At 43.9% G+C, this 18,195-nt stretch overlaps 1 protein-coding gene across 3 annotated transcripts in view; it reads right to left on the bottom strand.

The window, feature by feature from the left end:
• PTPRG (protein tyrosine phosphatase receptor type G) overlaps positions 1 to 18,195 on the bottom strand; it is a 705,012-nt gene that overhangs the window by 158,018 nt on the left and 528,799 nt on the right. For all 3 annotated transcript variants that reach the window (XM_034996466.1, XM_034996465.1, XM_034996467.1), the window contains exon 6: positions 5,244 to 5,310. In XM_034996466.1, coding sequence (XP_034852357.1) covers positions 5,244 to 5,310 — 67 coding nt within the window. The remainder of the gene's footprint in view (positions 1 to 5,243; positions 5,311 to 18,195) is intronic.

Genomic DNA, 18,195 nt, shown 5'->3' on the forward strand with positions numbered 1-18,195 from the left:
TTTATTTGAGAGAGAGAGAATGAGAGCGAGCACATGAGAGGGGGGAGGGTCAGAGGGAGAAGCAGACTCCCTGCCGAGCAGGGAGCCTGATGTGGGACTCGATCCCGGGACTCCAGGATCATGACCTGAGCCAAAGGCAGTCGCTTAACCAACTGAGCCACCCAGGCGCCCAAATAATTTCTCATTGGGGCATTCTTTTTTTTTCTTAAACAATCTGTCTTTTCTATGCCCTGAACTACTTTTTTTTTTTTTTAAGATTTTTATTTATTTATTTGACAGAGAGAAACACAGCGAGAGAGGGAACACAAGCAGGGGGAGGGGAGAAGGAGAAGCAGGCTTCCCGCCCAGCAGGGAGCTCGATGCGGGGCTCGATCCCAGGACCCCAGGATCACTACCTGAGCCAAAGGCAGACTCTTAACCTACTGAGCCACACAGGTGTGGGGCTCCTTAAATGGTTTTTAGAAAAAACAGAACTAGACAAAGTTTTTCAGAACCAGTATTTCTACCAGGTGTGGCTTCTATTTATTTTATTTTATTTTATTCTGTTATGTTAATCACCATATATTACATCATTAGTTTTTGATGTAGTGTTCCGTGATTCATTGTTTGCGTATAACACCCAGTGCTCCATTCAGTACATGCCCTCTTTAACACCCATCACCAGGCTAACCCATCCCCCCACATCCCTCCCCTCTAGAACCCTCAGTTTGTTTTTCAGAGTCCATAGTCTCTCATGGTTCGTCTCCCCCTCCGATTACCCCCCCTTCATTTTTCCCTTCCTACTATCTTCTTCTTTTTTTTAAACATATAATGTATTTGTTTCAGAAGTACAGGTCTGTGATTCACAGCGCTCACCATAGCACACACCCTCCCCAATGTCTATCACCCAGCCACCTCATCCCTCCCACCCCCCACCACTCCAGCAACCCTCAGTTTATTTCCTGAGATTAAGAATTCCTCATATCAGTGAGGTCATATGATACATGTCTTTCTCTGATTGACTTATTTCGCTCAGCATAATACCCTCCAGTTCCAGCCATGTCGTTACAAATGGCAAGATTTCATTCCTTTTGATGGCTGCATAATATTCATTGCATATATACACCACATCTTCTTTATCCATCTGTTGATGGACATCTTGGCCCTTTCCACAGTTTGGCTATTGTGGACATTGCTGCTATAAACATCGGGGTGCACGTAGCCCTTCGGATCCCTACTTTTGTATCTTTGGGGTAAATACCCAGTAGTGCAATTGCTGGGTTGTATGGTAGCTCTATTTTCAACTTTTTGAGGAACCTCCATACTGCTTTCCAGAGTGGCTGCACCAGCTTGCACTCCAGGTGTGGCTTCTATTAAGCACCAGTTCCTGAATACAAAAAGCACTGTAGATGACTAAGTCAATGCGGTGACTAGGACTCACAGTTTCTCCCTAAATCTTTCCTTCCCGGTGAGTATTGGTGGGAGTGTGTAAATAAAACAGCTGATTAGATACATTTTAGTGCCTCCATCTATTGCTCAATGGATAGATGGGACCAGAATCAATGGCGAATCACATCTCTCCATTCTATTTATATTGCTTCATGGCTCTCGAGTTTGTAAAAATCACAATTTACATAGGAACATGAACACATAAGAAACAACACTTTATGTTTGCCAAGAGGTTTCTAGATCTCTCTCGCCGGCAGGAAAGAAGCAGTGTTGCCGAGCGCAGAGCCTCAAACATGCTACATGCACTTCCACCACCAGAGACCTCCATCGACAGTGGCGCTGCTTGAAACCTTGACTGCTCGCTCCTCCGCCCGCACACTCTCGATGAACTCCTGAGGTCTCAGTGGTCACTTTGCCTGAGGTGCCTCCTCGATACCCCCAAGTCTGAGTTAAACCTGCTGCTCCCCACTCTTTAATAACGCAATGACAATGCTGAACCGTATGTGTCCCTGGAGACCTTATAAATGCAAGGAGGGCAGGTCTATGTCTGCTGTGCTCTCTCTGCCGAGCTTCGTGGGATGCCTCAATTCCGCACTTAATCACTACGCACGACAGGATCAAGCACTGCTTCTAAGAACCTGTGAGCATTTTAAAAGTGAGAGGACCCAGTAAAAACCTCTTTGGAAATGGGATTAGGAAGGAAGAGGTGAACCTCCGTGCCAGCCAAGGGAGGTACATGCCCAAGATCTTCCTTCCGGAGACAAACTGCCATGAGGAGCCTTGTTAGCTGCCAGCCAATAGCTGCTGCCCCTTCAGGGCTGACTGCAGTGTTCTCATGGAGGCCGGTCTCAATGGGACGCTCTAGTCAGTGACTCCACATGGCAGGGGAACCCAACACAGGATGCCTCTCACATGCACTCTTGGCTCTGAGGTGCTTCAATGGCCTGGCCAAGACTTTCTGAGAGCTGGGGTGCCTGGGTGGCTCAGTTGTTAAGTGTCTGCCTTCGGCTCAGGTCATGATCCCAGGGTCCTGGGATCGAGCCCCGCATTGGGCTCCCCGCTCAGCAGAGAGCCTGCTTCTCCCTCTTCTACTCCCCCTGCTTGTGTTCCTTCCCTCTGCGTCTCTCTCTGTCAAATAAATCAATAAAAATCTTAAAAAAAAAAAAAAAGACTTTCTGAGAGCTGCCTCCAGGCAGTCCTCCTAGATTCCCTCCCTGTTCAGAGAGATCAGACCTATACTGTGGTGCTGACACTGTCCCCACCCGGCCCTGCTTCTCCCTCTCCTCTTTAGCTCTCCCTGCCAGCAAATTCTCCTGCACTGAAAACCCCACCTTGCAGTCTGCCTCGGTGGGGGGCGACCAGATTTCTCATTGTCATTTCAGCTCAAAGAATATATAAGATTCTTCCTATTAAAAAAACAAACAAACTTAAGACTTAATGAGGAATTAATATTCTAAGATATGACTCCCAGAGCTGAAGAAATAAAACCAATTCTGAACTGTAACAGAAATTCATATTGATTTTTCCTTTGTACACATTTCTATCATCATTTCCAAGCCAGAGATTCTGTGAAGGGCACGATTATTTATGTCCCATCGAATTAACAGATCATTCAATTCCCTCACAGAACCTTCAACTTGAAAATGCTTCTAGTTCCAACAAAAGTTGTTTTAGCCATTTCAAATGTTCATTCTCTGTTGGAAGAATAACAAAAGGGAGGACTGTTACCACAATGAAGTCAGCAAGAGCCAGAGAACTGGGGGTGGGGACAAAGTCAGATTTCCAAGATGTTCTCTTACTCCTTACTCTTCCCAGTCAAAGCAAAACTCAAGTGGCCTTTGGTTTCTCCTCCTCTTCTTCCTGTTCTATATTTTGATATTTTCACTTATTTGTGGGTTTATCTGACTTGGCTAACATTTACGGAGCGTCTGTTATTTGCCACACACTCAGGGGGTCTTGCCCTCCCGAGGCTGACACTTTAGTAGGTAATACATGAGTAAATAAAACACACAGTTATTTCAGATACTTTTAAGTGGTTTGAAGGAAGGAACTTAGGATGACATGACAGGGAGCCGTGGGAGTGGGGAGCGGGTGGGGCATTTGATAGGATAATACAGAAAGAACTTTCTGAGGAGGCATGAATCTGAACTGAGACCTGAAATAATAAAGGGAGACACCCTTGTGATGAGCTAAGGCAAGAACTTTCTGGACAGAAGCAGCAGAAACAGCAAATGCAAAAGCTGGGAGGGAGAGCACCCCAGGCAGGCTGGAGGGGAAAAGAGAGGCGGCACCTCACCTCACCTCCCTTCCAGACACCTCCCTGCATGTCTCTCAATCACACACAGGGGGCCTGCCACACTTCTGCTGTATAAATAAGTAAACTCCCTTTTGCAGGGAATTATTGCTGGTAGGTCTCCTCTGACTTCTCCATTAGGAAGTAGTGTTGAAACCATATCCCAGGCATCTCTGCCACCCTCCCAGCAACAGGGAAACATAGAAGAACATATACAGAACAGCCTCTGGAAGGGTAATGGTGGATACTGAGCAAGGATAACACGATTATGTTAGCAGAGAGCCCATGAACCAAATGATGACTACGCAGCGAGTACACAGAGATTTGGGGATCTGGGAGCTAATAGAAGCCTCTGCTTACCTTTAACATTCGGAATCTCCTTCAGTTATCATTGCGGAAATAAGAACACACAGATCTACTTAAAGGCCATAGCTGGTGGAGCGCTTCCTCTCTGACTGAAGAATAGGTACCTATTTCAAAGATTCTAGAACTCTCCATGGTGTGTTTGTTTTAAAACAGGACGAAAAGTTAGGGGGAATGAAGATCTACTCATCATTTACTACATTTCAAACCCCCCAAACTCAGTCTACACTATGGATTTCTGGAAGGGGTTTGATCAACTAAGTATCCGCACGCTGACAACTGGTTTTAGTTTCCCCGAGAGAAATGGGGTAAGATGTCTGTTAAGCTCTGCAGAGTTGGCTAATGTCGAAAGACAATCCTCCCAGAAAGGTGTGAAGATGTTTTATCACAGCTGTGGAGATGAAGGGGAGATTTATTATGGTTACTAATGCTATTTCTGTCAATGTCTTTGGAATCCTAATTAGATTATTAAAACTTTGCAAATCACTGCATTACCTCCAAGACTCCACACCTCCCTGTGACAAGGGTACTTTTGAAATTATAGGATCCTGATGTCATAGGTAATGATGCATTGCCGATAATTAAGTTACAGGGAAATTCCTCCAATAAAAACCAGTTGGGAAAGAGAGAACCCATTTATCTTACTTTCTCTCCCAGTTTTATGTCTGAGGATAAGACGTCTGCTGCCCAGAACACGGCCTAGCTTTCTCCATGCTAGCAGCTGATGATGCTTGCTCACACGCGGCAAAGTTTAATGACTTGTCACAGCTACTTACATTTTTTCCCCTAAATCTGAGAGGCAAATCAAGAAATTTATTAATGCAAAGATATTTGAAAGAAGAATATTTTTAAGAGAGACAGGAGACAGTGGCAGGTTCAGCGCATACCAATAGTACATCTTAGGGTGCTTTGATTTATAACATAGGCATTCAAAGTGGTACCTGAAGAGAAACAAATTGCTTACTGTTAACCCAGATCCATTTGCAGGTAATAAATGGGCATGCTCTTTACCCATCAAATAATGACTCTAACGCCCTTCAATATCAGAGGATGAGGAATGGGTGTCACCCTCTGTCCTCTGCAAGATAACCCCCTTCCTTTAGGTGGAGACCTTAGCTCTTCACATCCCAGTAAAAAGAAGCCTGTGTGGCTTACTTACCATGATGTACGACGCCCTTCAACCCATGGATAATAGGATCCAGTGCAGAATTGTCCCTTGGACTGACCTACATGTAAAGGAAACATGATTGGTTAAATCTATTCTGGCATCAGACACAACAGCCTCAGTTTAATCTTCTGAAGAGAAGGGGGGAAAATAGATGTTATCTAGCAGGCTGTGTAGGTCTTCCATAGACCATGGCTCTCACCAAACACAAGGGATTTACGATATCATAAAATCAAGTGAGGAAGTCTAAATCAAAAGAAAGAAACTTCTCAGAATACATTAGAACAGGAGAGAAATACCACAGCCCCAGTAAAATCTTAAAAAGCAACCGCAAGACTTCCCTCTTGCTTTTGTTTTATTAAAAGTACACCTGGATCTGCTAAAAAGTCATTGAAAGTCATCAAAGAGTAATCCATCATTGACTGAATATTTCAATACCTTCTTGTGATGTGTTTTTTTCCTCTCCTTTTTGGAAAATGGATCTGTGCCCTGCCAGCCCCCTCTCCTTTCTAAGGCTCCCAGTCTCCTGAGCTTTACCCCATACTGTAAGAGGAATTTCTAAGAGTCAAAGCAGGAGAGGGGAGGACAGGACAGGAGGGGAGCCTGAAGAGACACTGTCTCCCAACTTCATTTCCCCTGGGGTTTTTAATTCTCCCAAAGTCAAGCCTCTTACCCATTTTTCCCTAACTTTCTGATATTACTCAGCACAAATTCTCATTCTTGCCCTTTCTAGAAGGCTACAATTCCACCAGCATACTGTAATTTTGGTTTTGAGGTACTTTTAGACATGTTACTGAAGTATTTATAAATGAAATGAAATGAAATGAAATGACATCTAGATTTTACTCCAAAATAAACCAGGAGTGGATAGCCATTCAGGAAGCGAGCAGGGCATAGAAGCAGTGAGACTGGCACTCAATCAATCATTTATGACCTTAAATGAGGCATATCGAGTGCGTCTTGATATACTTTTCTCTACTTTTGTGGATGACTAACTTTTCCCAAATAGTTTTCCAAAATCCATTCTCTGTGGTCAGCATATCTCCTGAATTTTTTTCCAGGAGTGATATTTTTATTTAATCCACTTCTAACATAATGAAGTTGTGATACTGGTGAACCTTTCAACGTGTAGCAAGACCCAACTTGATGTCTCCTAGTTAATTCAGCACGATGTTAGGTGAAAATTTTAAGGTAACTGAAAATTTTCCACATTCCTCCCCCCGCCCCTTACAAATTGTCCGTTGGGTTGCTGCTCCTAGTTTCCTCTCAGACAATACCCATACTTCATGCATTTCTTTCTCTTCTCTGCTTCAGCATCTCCAAGTGAAAGTAGTGGTTCTCAACTGGAGGTGGATTTTACCTATCTCCCACTCCCTACCCCACCCAGGGGACATCGGGCCATGATTGCAGACATTGTTGGTTGTCACAAGTAGGGTTGACGAGGGCGGGGCTACTAGCATTACATGGATAGAGGCAGGGCTTCTGCTAAAAATGTCATAATGTTCAGAATAGCACCCCACACAGCAAGAAATTACCCGGCCCCAGGTGTCAATGGGGCAGAAGTGGAGGTTGAGAAATTCGGGTTACGTGCTCTATGAGGTGACAGTGATTACCTATTAATGTCTGGAGCCCTGAGTTATGACTAAATTCAAACACAGGTACCATTAGGTATGGTGTTATGTTTACAGACTAATAAAGTGAGGTGGAATTTGGTACTACACCGTAAACACTACAGGTACTGAAAAAACGATCAATGAATAAGAACCGAGTGTGTATCAGATCACAATGGTGGAATTCTGGGAGTTGGCATTAGCATACCTCCAAATTGCCTGACAGGAAGCCCTAGCCAGGGCTTTAACATACCGGTTGAGCACAAAACATTCTTGAAAGGCAAACATTCACAAAAAATACACCAAAGTGAAACATTCATATTTACACCATAGCAAATACTTACCAACATTTTAAAAACCTGGTCAAAAATGGAATCACAACTCAAGAATGCAAGACAAGTGAGTCTACCAGTAAATGTGGCCAAGTTTCCAAAGTGAAAGAATAAAATAAGAGCTGAGAGAAATATCCCATATCAAACTGAAGTTAGAGACAAAAACGTGGTCTTCCTTCTCCCTTGTCCAGATTCAGTCTGGCAGGGAAGTTTATGCCAGTTCAACTTCCCGTAGTTACTCTCACATCTGTGGGAAATGGCAAAAGGGCCACAAACTCCCGCCATCCCTGTCACACGTATCTCTGCGCTTTTACTTGGCCACTCCTCTCATCAAGAGGGTCTATCAGCTTCTCCCCTCTTTGAAACTGGGCTTGACCACATCACTTGCTTTGGCCAGTGGGACATTGGCGAACATGATATAGGGCTTGCCCGCCAGAGGTTTATCCTCTCTTGTTACTCTTTGGAATCCTGAGACCACCAGCTGAAGAATCCCAGGCTAGTCTCCTGGAGGATGAGACAACATGGAGCAGACAGGCAGTCCCCGCTGAGGTCGTTCCAGACTCACCAGCCTCAGAAGAACTACCTGGAGTCTGCAGAGACCACCCAAACTGGTCCTAACCAGAAGAACTGACCAGCTAACCTACAGAGTCATAAAGCAATAAAATAATTGTTATGTTAACTAATTTGGATCATTTAATACAGCAGAAAATTTAGCTATTAGAGTTTCTATGAGTGTGTGTAGAAGTGAAGGAATGGGGACAGACTATGATGCCATTAATTTTCTTAACCAATACGCTTTGCTTATGATTTGTCATAAAGTTTTCTCAGTGAGATTCCACATACCAAGACACAGCATCTACCCTCAACCTAATTAACTCATGCATTTCGCAAAAACCGTGTTCCCCCTCCTCTACCAGGGCAATATTTCACAGACACTTTAATTTTCAATCCCAACGGCGGGGGGGGCGATGTTTTGTAGTCAGGGGGACCTTTTAATGCATTCAGTCTTATTTGATGATGAGAAAACTCAAAGAAAATGTTCCTAACCCCACATGACTTAAACCCACCAATAACATTTGGAGCTCATACAAGAGTAAAATAACCAGGCAACCTAATGCAGGTTTACTTTCTGACCACCTCTGGCTGCAGTATCTCCATGTCTGATTACTCAGGTCTGGTCTCATTCAAGCTCAAAGTCTTGACCCCAGACTTTAAGCAACCCCATACATGAAAACACCTTCTACAATGCCCATTCACCTCCACAGGCCCCACTGCTAGTTTCCATGGCTGCAGTTGAGAAGACGGATCAGGAGAAGGGGAGAAAATAACAGATTATTATTGGCTGGTCCAAGTAACTTACTAATAATACTGAGCTTACTCTCCAGTCTGTGTCTTGGTTCCAAAACTCAGGGTGGGAATCCAAATAGCATGCTAATAAGTGGGTTTGTTCCAGTAAAGGCACCACCCTAACTGAAATAATCCCTTCCAATTACTCTTTCAATCAATTTGTCACTTAAAAATAAAAATTCACAAACATAAGCTAAGCAATTTGGACAGCTTTGAAATATGCCTACAGTGAAGAAGGCTGTTTGAGCAACCCGTATTTACATTCTGGTCTCAATCCAGAGTAGAGGGGGCAAGGGGTGGGGGGAAAAATGAAATTTCGAGTCAGGGATGAACCCTTAGAGCTTCTGTGTCCTCACCTGTAAAATGGGGATATAATTTCATAATGCTATCCTGAGGATTACATGTGCAAAGCTTGGAGTGTCACGCTGAATCCAAATGCAACATTCAAGAGGGATGGAAATGACTGGGCAACAACCTGACCCAAACGGTCACATTTAAATGAGTGTCAAACGACAGCAATTTCATCCCTGAACTTCTCAATGTACTTGGCTCTAAAAGTAATACCTACTTGAGCTCACATTTCAAAAGATCCAAATTTATGTTTTATTTGACATCCACTCAACTTCATAATGCCCTGCTCCTTTTAAAGCCGCATGAGGAGGTTTCCTGGCTCTTGAAATTTGCCACCTTCCACTCCGAGATCAAAGGAGTTGTGCAGTAATACTGAGAAGGTGGCAATTGCACAAATGAGCTTAAAATGGCCTCGAAGAAATGGAACCCCCTTCCTCCCCCCCCTTCCCCAGCCACCTTCCCCTGTGGTTTGTGCTCTCACTGCAAAACTTAGCTCCTGGCCCTTCCATTTCGGAGCAGCTTTAGTGGCATTAGTCATCTTCAAAAGGACGGCATGCCCGCAACAGAGGGCTCTGAATTAAAACCTTTAAGTTGTCTTCAGATATAACAAACTACACAGAGACATCAGCAATACAGGAAACCGTGACACGTATGTTTGGGCAAAAGGCCAAATTCACAGGAATGCCTGATGAAATCTAATCTTCCTAATATTCTCTTTCCAAAAAATAGACCATGTTAAGGACTGAACCAATTATCAGATTCGTAACTAAGTTATCAATAATCTCTAGAGCTGTGTCTGGAATCCAGGCCCTTAGGAGGACCTTGTGGTCTCTCCTGCTGGAAGCAAGATGAAACGGAAGCAGAGGGCCCAGCGTTCAGATATCTGCCGCCATCTACTTTTCCAGTCCACTGTGCCATTTGTCCCTTGACTTGGATCCTGATTATCTTCAATCTCTCAAGTCCTGGCCATCTGCTCACTAGAATGGCCAAGACAACCTACTTGCCTTGAATCCGACATCGCGCCTTTAGTCCTATAAACGTCACATCCAGCCAATATCCTCTTGTGGGAAAAAGGATTTATGCCTGCTGGGAGTGAATGGCTACACCATCGAACTGTGCCTGCAAAGGAAAGTGACAAACAGCAGGACCTGTTTGGCCTTCCTGAACTGCAGAGGCGATGATCCAGCCCCTCCGAGGGTCAGTGGGTAACTGTGTCCTCTGATCAGGACAAGGGCAGGCACTTCTCAGGAGATCTGATTCTCCTCTTCCTCCCACAGCTCTAACCTAAAGAGCCACGTAGCAAGGATGCCTCAGCTTCTTTCATTCTGACCTCAACACCTTGGTTACCACTCACCATATTTTGATTCAAGTTGCCGTCAAGAGCTTCCTGGCTCAAATCATTCGTAACTTGGCCATGTTCACAAACTGCATTTTGGCTAAGCCCGACCCAGAGACAGGACACAGACCAGATTTCTTTATTAATAAATTAAATGCTGGTCGATAATTTAGGAAACATGTCTATGTTCAAGGAGACAAGCATAGCATCAAACCACTAACCCACTGATCCACACCGAAAACATTGTTCTTCTCCTGACTTTCCTTATAAATATTCACAAATAGGGCTTTTCTTCATGTACAGCCTACAGCCTCAGTGTCCGATGGGAGAAATTTCTTTTTTTCTCTTTTGACATCCCAACGATGTCTTCTATTGTCTCCTGACTGTCGCTGCTGCTATGGGATCACAAAAGGCAGTATCAGAGGTCTTGGTGCATTTAGCACCCCCAAGGGCCATGGAATAAGGTCAGAGAGAAAACAGAGACCCAATCCAGAATGAGGCATGGCAAAGGAAAAAGGAGCTCTGTGAAGCTATAGGGACTTTCATGGAAGGAGGGATTTTGGTCTCCCAGCCAGCTAAAGGCAAGTCACCAAGTGTGGACTCCTGGCTAGGAGGACTGGTTTAACTTTGAATAACAGATTTCCAGAATCATACTTTAAGCCTTATCTCATAGATATGCAGTACATTACAGATGCATCTCACAAGAGAGGCAAGAGCTCCTGGGTGGGGGGGTGGGGGGGTTGGGGGGGTGGGAAGGGAGGGTATGGCCCCGTATCATCATGCATTTTCCGGCACTTAACGGGACACCCTCTTGGGACTGGTTTCCATCAACAGATGAGAAAACTCCTAACTCCTCAGCCATGGGAAGGAATTAATATGAAAAGGCAACACAATTATAAATGCTAATAGAATTCACTCCCCCCCTCCCCATGGAGCTGGAGCAATGACACAGCTTACTTACTGTTAATTCATAACATTAGTGGAAACCAGTCAATTTACAAGTTATTCATCTCCAGGGCATTGAGATGCGTGGCCAGAGAAGGCCATGGAGGAAATGAATTTAATGCTCTTGGTCTACTTAAACAGACCTTCTCTATCCCTCTGCTCCCACCACTCCTGCTCACCAGAGTATTTACCACTTAATTGTCAGACTTGGCTTGGAGGAGTCTATTACTGGAAAAACCAACCCAGCAGGGTGACAGCGAGGCCCAGTAGCAAATCTGCACTACTGCGGATCTTGCCAGCAGCATCCTTGCCTATTGTCAATGCAGGCGATTTCTCCTTTTCATGAGGATCAAACTGTCCCGGACTGAGTAGACAGTGCCATTTCCTTTGGCTTTGGACTCACTCAAAAACTCAATTTCAAAGCCAAGGCAGGAGAGAGAGAGAGAGAGAGAGAGAAAATGGGCAGGCTGGGGCACCTGACGAATGGAACTTCCACATGGTGATTTTTGTCCTTCTTTGTTTTTTTAATGCATTGTGTTTCAGAGCCAAGAAGGTAGTGGGGAAGCCTTTACTGCAGTTCTAAACAGAGACCCAGAACCTGCCTGTCCCACCCCTGCCAGACTTCTCAAAGTAAAGGTTGCTCTTGAACTGGAAAGAGGCAAAAAAAAAAAAACAACAAAAAACCCAACCTAGCAAAGTAGGACCGAGAGTCTTACGCTAGAGTGCAAACCATTTCACACAGATATTGTTATGATTTTTGAATTTAAGGGGGGAAAAAAAGGGGCATGCAATCTGGGGAAGCCTAGGGCAAAAGAAGCTTATTTCAGGTTCAGTGACTCTTGCCTGCAAGTTTCTCTCGATTCAGTGTGGCAGTGCTGGACAATTTGGCCTTTCTCTTGTTAATAATCCTGCCATGCACTGAAAAGCCCCAACAATATCAAAGTCTTGGGGGAGAAAGCAGAGCGGGCTGCTTCCACAGGGAGCAAGAGGCTTCAGCCAAAACACATTACATGTGAACTCTCACCCTGGCTTTCTCGTTCCCCGAAGCAAAAAGCTGCTTAGGGCAGTCCATTTACAAAAGACTCTGAATCCAGAAAGCACTGTGTGGGGACTGCTTTAAATCCCTACCATGTGTGCAGCAAGAAAAATATAAAAGATGAGGCATATCGGATCAAAGGGGTCACCAGATTGATCCTTCTCTTGAAAACATTCCTCCTTAGAAGTAGGTAAGGTCATCAGGTTGGAAATAAATGAAGCATCCAGACGGTGGTATGAGGGATGGGGGAAGACTCTGTAAATACCAGGTAAGTACTATATACAAAATATTAAAATGACCTTGCTCATCTTACAGTTCTATAAAGAGGTGATGGGAAAATGGAATGATGCCCTTGGCCTAAATGGCAAGAAAGTAGGTCTTATACTCATTCATTCAGTAACTGTGTGCCATGTGCCAACTGCATGCTGTGGTGGGCTGACACTAAGATGGCCCTCAACGATCCCCAACTCCAGGTTTTTAGGCCCTTGTGTAATCTCCTCCCTTTGAGGATGGGCTGGATCTAGCAGCTTCCTTTTAACAAGTAGAATGTAGCCGAGCCAAAAAAGACACCCTTCGATGATTAGGTTATGAGAGAGTCTAACCTCCATCTTGCTCTCACTCTGGTTTCCTTGGCTTGCACACTTTGGTGAAGTAAACAGCCATGCTAAAGAAGCCCATATGGTGAGGAACTGATGGTGGGCTCTGGCCAACAGCCAGAAGGAAACTGAGGACCTCATTCAAAGAGCCCTTGAGGAAGTGAATCCTTCCCCAGCTGAACTTTCAGATGAGACCTCAATACTGGCTGACACTTTGATTGCAGCCTGCTTAGAAACCAGGAAGCAGGGGGGCTCACAGAAACTATGAGATGATAAATGCGTGTGGTTTCAGCTGCTAAGCTTGTGGTCATCTGTTATGCAGCAGTAGATAACCACATGCCAAGAACTAGGGGCTGGGCTATGGCACGGAACAAATCACAGACCTCCTCCTCACAGATCTGACAGTCCAGTGCTCATTCCCACAGGGAGATGAGGGCACTGGCCTCCCTAAAAAATCCACACGTCACCATTTTCCTTACACTGCTGTATCAGCTCTTCAAGGCAGTCCCCACCCCTCTGAACAGGTTCTTGCCTCTCACAGGCCTGAATGCTATGTTGCATCACAGCTTCTAGAGTTTGAGGGGAAGCAGTATGTTTAAAATCCAAGTTCCAACCAGGAAATTTGGCAAAAATAGTGAGCAAACCCCAAATGGAGCAAACAGCCATCCATAATCAATTCTGGGACAAAGCATTTTCAGTAGCTTTTATGGTTGAACAAACATAGGAAAACGATAAATTTCAGCAGCAAACCCAAGGCTTTCTCCAAGAAAGATGTCCCTGGGCAAGGTGCACAGCAAAATGCACCAGTGTGAGCAGCTGCTGCTTCTGATTCACAGCAACCAAGCTAAGTGCAGACTAATTACACACTTCACACCTTTTTTTTTTGGAAAGGGCATTTCTTCTCTGTGCCTCTTTTAGAGCACTGGATGATTGCTCCCATAGTGTAGCCTCTGAAGATTCATTAAATATCAATCCACTTTTCCCAAGCAATATCTCATGGGGCATTCCCTATTCCAAACCACACACTTATGTGAAGGATTTGGTGCCCGATACTGTAAATGGGACTTTATGCCATCACTGGCCTCAGGACTCAATCCATTAACTCATTTAAACATCCCATGTCATCCACCAACAAACCAGTGAAAATTGTTTTCAGGATACTATCATTAACGTTGGAGTATCTGATTTAAGAGCCTTAGTTAAGCAATGTTTTGGGGGATACAAGAAATTATTTAAGTGTACAAATGTCTTCAAATCTATAAATTTCAAGTACGTGATAGTCTACAGGAGGGCCAGCCCCATCTCAGGAAAGACACAGATTAATGCTAACTAAACACTTCAGCTTTGTATGGAAAATGCACCTGAGTTCAACAGAGGATAAAATTAAATTGCAATGAGGAAAGACAAAATCTTTCCCAGCAGGTCTTGATTGATAGAATGTGTTATTTGTAGCAGAACAAAATGGAAAACCAGAAAGTTTGTTCCCAGCAATCATTGGGAACTGGGCCAACTTTCTCTCCTTTGAGAAAATGATATGATTTCTTCATAGAGCATGCAGTCTACTTATTTAGGCAACAGTGCTCAGGATCTTCCAATTCCTCCAGCAGCTCACTTGAAAAAAAATGGCCCCAGCAGGGGAGATATAGGTAATATTTAACCAGGAAGAGGTTTATCTTGTGAAAACTGTCATTGATAATGACCTGAGAATAAGTCACTTCTTGGAAAACAATGAGCATGCATCTCCTGTGATGAACTCATCGGAAACTTGCATGTATAAGCGGAGTTTTTGAAACCAGGTTGGTAGACCCAGGTTCAAAACCCCTCTTCCACTTGACAGTTGGTGATCATGTGAAAGTGAATTACAATTTCACTGTGCCTCAGTTTCCTCATCTGTAAAAAAATGATTACTGTCCCCTAACCCCACAGGGTTGTTAAGAGGATTAAATGAATGTTCAGCACAGTGCCTAACATACCCAGGATTCTATAAAACTAGCCATAGCTACTCTTACTCCAAAGGGGAAGGCATGCCCTGCTGGTACCCAGAAACACACATAAAGATACAAATACAGTTACTTCTGGTTACAGACAGACCAACAGTATCAGGGTTCCAAGCTAAATCCAGCCAAGCATAAGCTCCCCCCTCAATTTGTCATTTCAGTAATATGGTAACATCTTTCCACCCAGTAGACCAGGAATTAATTTCCACCCAACCCAGGAATTATTTTCTTTCCACACCCACGTATGATGATATCAGAAAGTCCAGAAGAGGGGCGCCTGGGTGGCTCAGTTGGTTAAGCGACTGCCTTCGGCTCAGGTCATGATCCTGAGGTCCTGGGATGGAGCCCCGCATCGGGCTCCCTGCTCGGCGGGAGGCCTGCTTCTCCCTCTCCCACTCCCCCTACTTGTGTTCCCCCTCACGCCGTCTCTCTCTCTCTCTCTGTCAATTAAATAAATAAATAAAATCTTAAAAAAAAAAAAAAAGTCCAGAAGATTCTACCTCCTAAACATACCTCTCTCCAGCTCCTCCATTCTGCTGCCTAGCCTACCATCACTCTGAACCTAAACGACCTCCAACAGTCTCACCTAACCGGCTTCCCTACTTTGTCTACTGTACCCTCCAAGTACTGGCATCACCTTTAATCAGCTTTAAAAGAGCAAGAAAAACAAACAACAAGAATGATGAAATACTGTTCTGACTGACCTGAGATAGGATCTGGGCATCTGGATGTTTGAAAGCTCCCTGGTGATTCTGACAGTGAGAACCACTGGGTTAGCATGATCCTTCAAAAGGTAAATCTAATCACAACACATGCCTGCTTAGCAGTTCTCCAGGATCTGGGCCAAGGCCCTCTGCAGATTCGTACTGCCATGATTCCCATGGTTCACCACAGTCCAGCCTCACCAGCCTTCCTCCTCCTTCTTCCTCAGATACTCTTGGGTCTTTTCACTTTGGCCCTGGCCCTGTCCCCTTTGTCTAGAATGCTCCTCAGTCTGATCCTTGCAGGGTGGGTTCTCCCTCTTCAGATCTCAGCTACAAGAGGCTCTCCCCAACCACCCCAACGAAACTGGCCATCCCAGATATCTGCTAACTCATCACTCTCTTGTTCCTCCCTAGCACCAGTCTCTGCCTTGTCACTAGCTGAAGCTCAGAGGGCAACACAGGTCGTTGGTCCACTGAGGAAATCCAGGCTTCGGGGAGGGAGTCCTCCAAGTTGAAGTAAGTCAGAGGTCTTCATCCCCCCCCATGTCACCAAGTGCCACCTGTAATGCACCCTCTGTCATAGCACAACCTGCTTAAACACCTGTCTCCCTGACTGGGCTGACAGCTTCCTGAAGGCGGGGCTCATCCTTTATTTAATTTGATTTTCTATTCCCAGCTCCATCCACCTGAGTACCAGCACCGAGCAGACACTAACAAATGTTTCCTTTCCAGAAAGAACAACAAGTAGCTATAAAAGAGGCAAGAAGGGGGAAAAAATAAGAGAGAAAAAAAAAAGATAAGAGAAAATTTTAGCCAAGAAATCTGGGATTTATGTCCAAAGAATCTGATTCCAGTCCTGGCTTTGTATTGGTTGTGTGACCTGAGGTCCATGACTTGATACCTCTGGGCAAGTGGACAGTGATTCACACCTCCTGGGGCAGGCCTGCAGGTGTATAATGAAAGGATGTGAATGACAACAGGCATCACATTCCACAGCATACAGACCAGGGGACTATTATTATGAGGTGAATTTTGGTTTTATTTTCTTCCAAATTCACAACTGAAAAGTAGTGTGGTTGATAAAGGAAGACTTTGGAAGGAAAGAAAAAAGCAAAACAAACAAGTAAATAGACTAAAATAATTATTAATGAAGACTGCTAAAGCAAAATAAAATAAAATCAACAAATATATTTTTTTTAATGGATCATAATTTGTTCCTAATTGGTTAAATACAGTATGGTCTTAAAGTCACATTGCCTTGGTTCAAGTCAAAGTTCCATCACTGATGGGGTGTGACAGGGTTCAGCAAACTACGGTCATTGAGAAAATTGTACCCACTATCTGTTTTTGTAAATAAAGTTTTATTGGAACCCATCTGAGCCCATTGGTTTACATATTGTCTGTGGCTACTTTCTGGCTACAATGAGAGTTGAGCAGCAAAGCCAAAAATACTTACTATCTGACCTTTCCAGAGAAAGTTTGCCAGCCCTGGCTTCAGGTAAATAAATTACCTCACTTCCCTAAGCCTCAGTGTCCTCAGTCTATAAAATGGAGATACTATCCCTCATAGGGCTGTTGAGAAAGTTAAATGAGATACTTAGCACAGCGCCAGGCATTTATATGAAGAATTTGGTAAGTTTTGAATAGTAAATATTTTTGTTCAATTATCTGTGCTAAACTATCCAATCAACCAACCACCTGCCTATTCATTAATTGACTCACTAACTTATAAAAATCAACAAATATTGGGGCATCTGCCTGGCTCAGTCAGTAGAGTCTGTGAATGTTGATCTCAGGGTCATGAGTTCAAGCCTCACGTTGGGTGTGGAGCCTACTTAAGAAAAAATAAAATAAAATCAACAAATATTTACAAAGCACCTAATAAGTGCCAACAATTGAAGTAGGATCTATTTGGCTGCACATGTATCTATTAGATGAACAAAAGGACATGAAACACAAGAGTATGAATTTTTCTGTCCATAATGTTCTCAAAGCCTATGAGCTATGCAACAGTGACATGAGTATTAGGAGGTATAGTATTAGGACTGTGTCAACCAGACTTTGAACTTTGTTTTGTTTGAAGAGTTATAACAGGAAGCCGGTGGACTCTTCCATGTTAAGACTTCAAAAAAATCTTCGGGGAATGGCTGATTGATTGATGGTTGTTACAACTCCGGAGCAGGGAGTTCCAATGATGGCATAAAATCTGCCCAAGTTTTACGGCACAGGAAATGAACTGTGTCCATCTGTAAACATCACATGAAAATCTCCTAAAATCTAGGAACAGCTTTTGGCAGGTGTTGTGCTAGTCAGACATGAATATCACTGCAAAAGTAATTCAAAAAGGCTAACACTGCACTGGGAAACACGAGAGTTGCTTTAGAATGTTAAATCTGTGAAGTCCAACACTGCTTGCTATATGAGACGCAGAGCAATCATTCTGTTGATCGAAGAGTATAGAGAATGAGCCACATAAAGTGGTTTGTCAGCTGATGGGGAGCATCCCCTTTTAGTCCCCAGACTTTCTTGTAATTCTGGATAAAGCCTTTATAAAATGTATTGCATGCTTTAATAAGAGGTCTCATTAACCATCAACTCTAAGATGCAGATGTCCTTAGATTAAAATGGCTCTCCCATGGACACTGGAGCCCCAGATGAAATATGTGCTGTGATTTACTTTTCATCTGGATTT

The sequence above is a fragment of the Mirounga leonina genome, unplaced genomic scaffold, assembly GCF_011800145.1.
Source record: "Mirounga leonina isolate KUSES-001 unplaced genomic scaffold, KU_Mleo_1.0 Mir_94, whole genome shotgun sequence".
In the NCBI taxonomy this organism is placed as follows: Eukaryota; Metazoa; Chordata; class Mammalia; order Carnivora; family Phocidae; genus Mirounga; species Mirounga leonina.